Source organism: Vicugna pacos, chromosome 32, assembly GCF_048564905.1.
Source record: "Vicugna pacos chromosome 32, VicPac4, whole genome shotgun sequence".
Taxonomy (NCBI): domain Eukaryota; kingdom Metazoa; phylum Chordata; class Mammalia; order Artiodactyla; family Camelidae; genus Vicugna; species Vicugna pacos.
In genome coordinates, this window is record NC_133018.1 from 2,912,249 (window position 1) to 2,921,095 (window position 8,847).

Sequence of the window (8,847 nt, forward strand, 5' to 3'; positions counted from 1 at the left end):
AGGTCAGGCGACCAGCCTAGCAGGCGAGGCCCTGGGACCTGAGCCAGGGCTGTCTGGCTACAGCTTCCCCTGCCCAGTAGGCCTGGCTGGACGTGTGCAAGGGCTCAGGGTGGACCCCCAAGACCCTTGCCCTGGTCTCTGTGCATGAAGGCACATTAGAGCCTGGAGCACAAGGACTTGGCTCTGCAGAGGGCACACTCGGTGGCCCTGGCAGGTCACCTCCCTGCAAGGCACCTGCGAGCAGGAGGCCGCCTGGTGCCGGCCAGCTATTCCCCAGGCACAGCGCCACCTCCAGGGCGCCATCAGTCCCACTTGAGGCCAAGGCCTAGAGCGGGGAGGGCCTTCCTAGGCAGCTCTCTGGACCAGCCCTGGCCAGCTGGCAGATGGGAAAGGCCAGAGTGACCCTGGCGGGAGAGGCTTGGGTTGGACACACCTGGTGCCCAGAGACACCGGGTCTTCCATCGGTTTCTTCACAGGGGTCAGAACGCCCAGGGCCCAAGGCCTGTGGCCTCCCTGGAGCCAAGATGACCACCGACGTCCCCCACAAGGCCAGCCCTGAGGATGGCCAGGATGGCCTCCCCCACCCCAAGAAGCCCCCTCTGGCTGATGGCTCAGGGCCTGGGGCCGAGTCAGGGGGCAAAGAGGGTCCCCTCAACCACCGGCCTGCAACTGTGGATGCGGGAGACGGCGCCGACCAGGGCGGGGAGCGGAGGGACAAGGAGAGTCCTCGGGCAGGGCCCGCCGAGCCCATGGACACGGGGGAGGCCGCCACCCACTGCCTGGACTTGGAGCAGGCGCCACCCCTGCAGCCAGGCCGCACCCCGAGGGATCGGGGCCCCGATAGCCGGCCCACTGAGCTGTCCCTGGAGGAGCTGAGCATCAGCGCCCGCCAGCAGCCTGGCCCGCCCACCCTGGCCCCTCCAGCCATTGCTGCCTCCCCCACCACTGCCCCTGGAACCAGGGTGAGCAGCCAGCCTGAGGAGGCAGCCCCCCGGCCCAGCCGCAAGAGGAAGCTCCTGGAAGACACAGAGTCCGGCAAGATGCTCCTGCTGGACGCCTACCGCGTGTGGCAGCAGGGCCAGAAGGGTATGGCCTACGACCTGGGCCGCATCGAGAGGATCATGGCCGAGACCTACATGCTCATCAGGCAGGTGGGTGGCCGGCTGCCCTGGTCCTGGGCTGCCCTCATCCTGGGCGAGGTCGCTGCTGGGCCAGCCCCCCCAGCCCTGAAAGGGCCTTTCACGCCCTGCCCTGAGCCTTTCCATGGGGTAGGTTTCAGTATATTACAGTTTTGTCAGCTATACCTCAGAAAGCTAGGAAAACATATACAAAACGTGCGCATAAAGTTTTATAGGGTAAAGTACAAGCTTGGGGTATTCGGCCAATAGGCATGGAACAGCTTTAGCAGCATCCTTATCACAAAAGTGGAGGCAGGGGAACAGCAAACCAATATTCCAAAGCCAGATATTTCTCTTTGAAAATCCAGCTGGCAAGCAAAAAAAACATGAACAGCAAACCAACACTAATTAACTTAGATTTACAAATTAGTCCATCCGAACTCAGATCAGTATTCCGATACTTAGATTTGTGAGTTATCTTGTTAGCCCAGCTCAGCCTCTCCTTCACATTCCTAGACTTGTGAGTTATCTTGTTAGACCAGCCCGGCTTTTCCTTCACAAAAGAACAAGAAAAGTGACCTTTAAAAGTCTGTATTCACTCTTAAAGGAAATGAAACTGCATGTTTCTCAAATTGTGGCAATCTTCACTATCAATTTTGAGAATGCCTGTTTTATCACCGCCTCACCAGTAGTAAACTAGAAAAAAGTGGAGCCCTGCCTTCCCTGCTGGTGAGGGCAGGGTGGGGCAGGGTGGAGCCGGTTGGGAGCAGGCCCTCCCAGCACCTCCAGCTCCTTCGCCCCTCTCCTCCCACCTGCTGCTCATCCAGAGGTCTCCAGGCCTCCCTGGCATTCTCAGCTCTCTGTGCCTCAGGCTCTCAGTCTTTGGGCCAAATCAGACCTGCCTACCACCCAGATTCCAATAAAGCCCTGAATACCTGCCTGCTTGAAGGGCCGATTTGGCTCAGATCCCGCCACCCTCAGCCTCTGAGGATGAAATAACACAGTCACAGATGTGAACTTGGCATGGCCAGCTGGGGCTGGGCCTGGGAGACAACACTGGGGTCCTGGGGGGCAGCAGTGGGAGGGCTTATCCTAGGAGCTGTCTTCAAACCCCAGGGGCTGGGGGGAGGCTGGCCACTGCAGCCCTGTCCTCTGACCTGGGCACCTCCTTGCTTAGGTGGATGAGGAGGCTGCGCTGGAGCAGGCCGTGAAGTTTTGTCAGGTCCACCTCGGGGCCGCCGCCCAGAGGCAGGTAAGCCTGACTCAGCCTGCCCCACACCAAGAACCCGGGCTGCAGGCTGGGACTGTGCCTGTGGTCACGGGGCCCAGGGGAGGTGGGCAAGATGCAGCTGAGCCACGGGCTGGAAGGAGCCCCTGACTGCCAGCCTAAGTGGGGAGCCCAGACCCCAGCTCTGAGTGTGTGTGTGGCTTGAGGGGTCCCCTCACCCCAGTACCTTCTCTATAAGCAGGATGGTCCCTACCCAGTTGACCTCATCTGGAAAGACGGACACTGCCCTCAGTGTCCAGATGGTGTTGGAGCTGGGTATGCAGGCTGATTAGGAGCAGGATGGGCGGGGGTCCTGGTGTTTGTTCTAGAGGGAGCAGGGCACTGATCCCTCATTGTGTTTTGGAAAGACTCCCTGCTGTCGGGTGGAGGAGATGGGCTGGGGCAGGACCCGGTCAGGTGAGCCGCAGGGGTCCAAGAGCCATCAGTGGGTGGGAGTGATTTCTGGCCAGGTTGCGGGGTGTGGGGGTGGTCAAAGGGTGGGTACTTGCCATCTGAATAGGTGTGGCTTCTTTGTCCCCACCATGGCCTGACCACCCCTCCCCAGCAGCGGGCCTGGCCTTCCCACCCCTTGCCCTCCCTCTGGCCCCCTGGGGGAATGTGTCACGAGGGAGTCCAGAGGCAGGGGCTCAGGGAAGTAGGCATCCAGCTGCAGCAGGGAGCTATGTGCCCTGTCCCCTAGCAGCTGGCTGGCAGCTGCCCTCAGTGTCCAGATGGGTTTTCTCTCAGTGGAGCGGGGCATAAAGCCGCTTTTCCGCCCGGGCTCTGGGTCTGAAGACGCCCAGGGGTTCAGTCATCACCAAGTGGGCCATGGGCCACAAAGGTGGGCAGACCCCTCACTGAGGACCGGAATCCCTGGAGAGACGTGTCCACCCTGGTGTGGACCAGCTCAGATAGTACAGTGGGCCCATAGCTAGGGGCCTGCAAGCAGGGAGGGTGGCTTGTGTACAGGGTAGTCCCTCAGCTCTGCTGCAGGAGGCTGCCTGGAGCCCCCAGCCCCACCGTGCAGCAGCCTTCAGGGAGGCATGGCCGTCACATGTGGCCGGGAGGGTGGGGTTTGGGTGCAGAGTAGAAGGGGCCTGGTGGGAGAGGGAACTGTGTGGACGAAGATGGGGAGGCCCCAAAGGGCCTGGCTCTCCTGAGAACACAGCTGTGGCGGGGTGTTGCAGGGCAGCCATGGCCAGGCTGCAGGCAAAGGGCCATGCAGGGGGCGGTGAAGGGCACTATGGCTCTGGGGCTGCAGTCTGAGCCCAGGAGCCGACTCTGACAGTGTCAGGCCAGCTCCACTAGTGGCCCTTGGGAAGTTGCCCTCCATGACTGACCTCCCATTCTTCAGTCCTCACGTTGGGTGCCACCACCCTGTGCCCTGGGTCATGGCTGACACATTCCTCCCAGGCTGGCACCGGGAGTGGGAGGGTGAGGCCAGCTGGAGATCCTGGCCCACCAGCAGCCCCTCTACCAAGTCCCCACCAGCATGGCCTGGACGTCCTCCTCGGGAGGGATGCTGGGCCCCCAGCAGTGTCCCAGTGTCCCCAGAATCCTGAAGGTCTGCCTGTGGGCCTCCTTGGTAGCACCAGGGACCCACACAGGTGTCCTGGGGGTGGCGTGGACTCAGGACTGCCCAGCTGGCCTTCCCTACCACCCCTTCATTCTCACAGGCTGCAGGGGACACACCCACCACCCCAAAGCACCCCAAGGACAGCCGAGAGAACTTCTTCCCTGCAGCCGTGACCCCCACAGCCTCTGACCCTGCGCCAGCCGACACTCTCCAGCGGCCCAGTGACACCCACACCAAGCCTCGTCCTGTGCCGGCTCCTGCCTCAACTGTCATCACTGGTCCTCCCTCGACATCAGCCTCCACTGCAGACCTGTCCAAGGACCCAGGGCCCCTACGGCCACACAGGCCTGAGGCCACCCCCAGCACGGCCTCTCCGGGCCCAGGTGAGTCCCCGAGCAGGGCCCTGGCCTTGGCCACTAGCCGGCAGCAAGCCTTGCTCCTCACATGGACAGTGTGGGCCGGGGAGGCAGGGGCGCCCTCCAGCCTGGCGATCCCTGATAAGCTGTCATCTCCCCGCCCCCAACAGCGCCCACCTGGCCGTGTCTCTCCTCCCACATGGATTTGGGAGAGAGGAGGGGTCCCAGCCCCACAGGCTTGTGAGTGGTCCCTGGGTGTCTGCTGGGGTGTGGTGAGGCGGGCCCCTGGGCTTGTGAAGGACGGACCGGGTGCTCTGTTGGCAGGAGGGAGCCCCAGTTCCTTCCAAACCAAGGTGCCACTGAGAACGGCAGCCCACAGACAGGGGCAGCTGGCAGCCCAGGGAGGGCAGACATGCCTGTGGCTTTCCTGGGAGGGGACACTGAGGCAGCACCTTAAAGACCAGTGGGTGAGAGGGGAGTGGGCAAGGGGCTGTCCTGCTCTCTGTTTCAGGACACCCTTCCCACCCCTGCTCCATCTCCCTTCTGCTCCATGGACCCGCCCTGGCCCGGGTGGGTGCCCACCTGCCCATGCACCCCGGCCCATCCCTGAAGGCCAGGCCTGCCGGTCCTTCTGGTGGTCGTCCACGTGGAGGGCCACTGATGGGGCTGCTGCTGTCAGCCGTGCGGGCCTGGCTGTGTCATTTCCTGACCCATCTGAACAAGGGGACAGTCCCTCCTGTCTGGAGTGCCCAGCTGGCCGTGACCCAAGAGCACTGCCCAATGCTGCTCTCCCTGAACCGAGGCCAAAGTGGCTCTACCCCCGCCTCTCGAGCACTGGTGTTTTTCCCTCATGTGTCTGAGGGTCAGGGAAGTGCAGGACCCCTGCCCAGCCCGTCACAGCCACGCTGTGAGACAGTCGCATCCCTTTGGGTCAGGTCCTGCAGACGTTTGTTCCAGGAGTAGCCCCTGAGGCCAGAGAGCTGGAACCCCCGAAGCCCCATGGAGACCCTGGCGCTGTGTCTTCCTCTCAGCCATCAGTGTGTCTCTCAGTGTCCACGCACAGTGTGAAGGCTGGAGGCGGCAGCACTGGAGGGTCAGATCAGACCCAAGGAAGGGAGGCAGTGGGACAGGCGTTGGAGCCAACCTGCAGGAGGCCTTTGTCCCCTGCCTGGCCAGCGAGGGCTGGCGTCACCTGCTTCTGGCAAAGGGGGAGTGGAAGGGTGTTGGGGTGATGGCCGAATGAGAAGGCAGAGGACAGCTGCTTGGGGAACAGACACGGCCAGGGCAGAGGGGAACAGGGCGAGCGCGCCGGTGCCAGCTGCCTGCCTGGCACCCCTGATGCTGACACCGACCCCTGCCTCACACCGAGATGCTGTGGCCTGACCATGCTTCCACCACTCCATCTGTTTTGTATTTGGCTGGCTTGTTTGGCTCCAATGGTACCTGTGAGCTGGGGTGGGGCCCCCACTGTGTCAGGTTCACAGCATGTCCATAGCGGGTGAGCATTTCCTACCAGTACCAGCCTGGCCCCACCCGGGTGATTATTCCAAAGGAGCCCATGCTGGTCCAGGGGCACAGGTGGAGGTGGAGTCCTGTCCCAGGGCTGGGGAAGCTCGTCGCCTACAGCCCCTCCATGTCCCCACAGGAGGAGAAGAGCTGGCAGGAGGGGCAGAGGGCACAGGCCTCCCACCCCAGGAGCCACGGTGCAGCGAGCAGGGGAAGACGGCCCCTGAGGCACCCCCAGCAGAGTCGCACTGCTGGCCAGCAGAGGCCACCCCCCAGACAGGCGCTGAGCCCACCTGCAGCCAAGGTAAGGCCAGGCAGGAGCAGCCCAGCACTGTCCCCAGGGTGGGCTTCCCAGCAGAAGGGCTTGAGGGGGGCCCAGGGGTGAGCTAGGCAGGCCAGGCAGGGCAGGCTGGGCTGGAGAGCTTCGTGGGGGAGGCAATGGCTCTGAGAACCCCCCACCCCGTTCCACCCTCGGATTCACAGAGGGTAACAGCTAGGGAGCTGAGCCCAGGCCAAGGCTGCGTGGCCGAAGGGGAGGCGGGGGGCCGTGCCCCAATGGGGCCAGGGGAGGGGCAGGCGTGGGGGGAGGAGTCAGGAGCAGGCAGAGGTGCAGGTTGAGCTGAGCCAGACGGGTGTCCGGTCCTAGTCCCAGCCTGTTCCCACCAGCCGCCCCATCCAGCCATGCCCCTCAGGGACTCCTCAGGGCCGGGGCCTCTCGCAGACCCCACTCAGGACAGCAGGGCCTGGTGCCAGCCCCAGGGGGCCCGGCATGGGCTCTGAGTAAGCCCTGCTCCTTTTAAAGCCATGGAACTGCAGAGGAATGTGGACGCCAGCCAGAGTCCCAGCTCCTGCTGCTCCCCGGAGGCCGCCATCCCCGGCACCGCTGCTTCCTGGCTCCGGCTCAGCCTGGAGCTGGAGGGGAGGGTGGATGCTGGCCGAGTGTTGGCTCTGGGTCCCAGCATCTTCCCTGTGGAGGACAACCACAGGACATGCATCCTAGGGTGGTCTCCGGCTGTAAGAACTAACACTAGCACAAGGCCTGGGAGCTCAGGGCTCGCGGGTGTGCTGGGCTCCCAGAGGACACCGGGCGCCGGGGGGCGTCCCCACAGCCCAGAGCCAGAGCCAGAGCCGGGCAGTTGTGGAGGCAGAGAGACAGCAGGAGGCCTAGGAGCCCACAGCCAGCAGAGCCAAAGACGCCGGGAGAGGGCACTGCAGTTTGATGCAGCGAGAGGAAGCGTCTTGGTGCCTCTGTTGTCTGGGGAGAACTGAGGCCCCAGCAGGGGAGGGGCTGCAACCCGGCTCAGCCCCCTTGGTCCACCCTGCAGGCGCCAGCTCCAAAGTGCCCAGCGGTGGGAGTGCCCAGCCACCCGAGGGCCACCCGGGCAAGGCAGAGCCCGGCCGGGCCAAGTCACGCCTCCTGCCCAACATGCCAAAGCTGGTCATCCCCTCGGCCGCCACCAAGTTCCCCCCTGAGATCACCGTCACGCCACCCACCCCGACGCTGCTCTCACCCAAAGGCAGCATCTCGGAGGAGACCAAGCAGAAGCTGAAGGTGACTGGGCTCCTGGGTAGGGGCAGGGGCGGGGGCCAGGCCTGGGCTGCCCCTGACCAGTGCCCTGCCCGGTCTGTGCAGTCAGCCATCCTGTCTGCCCAGTCGGCTGCCAACGTGAGGAAGGAGAGCCTGTGCCAGCCGGCGCTGGAGGTCCTGGAGACGTCGAGCCAGGAGTCCTCGCTGGAGAGTGAGACGGATGAGGACGACGACTACATGGACATCTGAGGGGCCACTCCCCATGCAACTCACCCAGCTCCCACCTGCCAGGGGACTCTCTGCCCACATGGCGGGGCGTCCCCACCACAGGGCCACGGGCCATGCAAAGGTGGCGGGTCCTGTGAGCTCAGCAGGCCCCCATCCTTTTTTATGAAGTGTTGACTTTGTAAACGTGCCCGCCCCCAGCCCAGGTGGCCGTGTCCAGGCTCGGTGGGACGGGCTCTGCCTGGGTCCGTCCAGAGGTGGCCCTGTGGCAGAGAATCCTTTTTTTGGTTGCTTTTCTAATAAAGATGGAACACTTGTTTTGTCTTCTTTGTTCCCCTGGGCGATCAAGATCGCTGTCCAGGGCTTCTGGGCCCTCCTCCCCAGGCCAGGTTAGGGCCCAGCTGGCCGGCAGGCCGGGAAGCAGGTGGGGAGCGACCCAGGGCAGACCCTTCCAGGTGAGACCAGAGACAGGCTTAGACAGGGCAGAGGAGTGAGGGGGGGCCTGGCTGTGCTGGACGGCTGGCCTGCACCCCAGTGGAATGGGGACCTTTGGTGGGTGCTGACCTCCCACCACGTGCCCTCTAACAGGACCAGCCGCCTGCTTCGGGGGACTCGGTGCAGGACACAGACGTGGAGCCCCTTGTTCAAAAAGAATCTTGAGGCAACAGCAAAGCCATGCAGGTCCTGCTGTCCCGGCCCCAAGCCCATCTGTCTGGGGACGCACAGGCTTCGGGGCCCACCTGCCCTTCTCCACAGCCGGGCACCTTAGTGCCTGGTGCCTCCCCTGAGAGGCACTCTGTCCAGGACGGGGACGGAGACCCTCCTTCCTTCTCTGCGCCCCTGCCCAGGAAGAAAGGTCTAAGAGGCTAGGCCCAGCCAGGGTCCCCAGCACAGGCCTGGCAGAGCCACCGTGGGAACCCAGAGGCACTGAACCGGCCCTGATTCCGGCCTTTCTCAAGGCCACAGGGACTGAGGGGCCCAGCAGTTACTCAGCCAACTCCTCCTCCCTGGGTCCCCATGCTGCACTCCTGCTTCTCCTGGCTTCTCTCATGCACGCAGCCAGAGCACAGGCTGGGAAGAGGAGGCAGCCACCTTCCTTCCTCGGGGCCCTTTCTGGGGGCAACCCAGACATCCCCAGGGCCCCTGCTGGCTCTGGGGCTCAAGGCACCTCAAGCCTGCCCTGGGAGCCTTCCTACCACCCTCCCTCCCTAAGCTGTGGGGGGCCTGGGCTGGGGTGAGCCCCAGCACCAGTCCCCAGGCCAGAATCTGGG

The 8,847-nt window shown here is 63.8% G+C and overlaps 1 protein-coding gene across 2 annotated transcripts in view; it reads left to right on the top strand.

The window, feature by feature from the left end:
* The window catches only part of CABIN1 (calcineurin binding protein 1), a 92,927-nt gene extending 85,035 nt beyond the window's left edge, over positions 1–7,892 (top strand). For both annotated transcript variants that reach the window (XM_072953337.1, XM_015247079.3), the window contains exons 32-37: positions 477–1,151; positions 2,296–2,370; positions 4,062–4,344; positions 5,963–6,127; positions 7,149–7,375; positions 7,457–7,892. In XM_072953337.1, coding sequence (XP_072809438.1) covers positions 477–1,151; positions 2,296–2,370; positions 4,062–4,344; positions 5,963–6,127; positions 7,149–7,375; positions 7,457–7,600 — 1,569 coding nt within the window. In that variant the 3' untranslated portion in view covers positions 7,601–7,892. The remainder of the gene's footprint in view (positions 1–476; positions 1,152–2,295; positions 2,371–4,061; positions 4,345–5,962; positions 6,128–7,148; positions 7,376–7,456) is intronic.
* Positions 7,893–8,847: the final 955 nt, after the last annotated feature.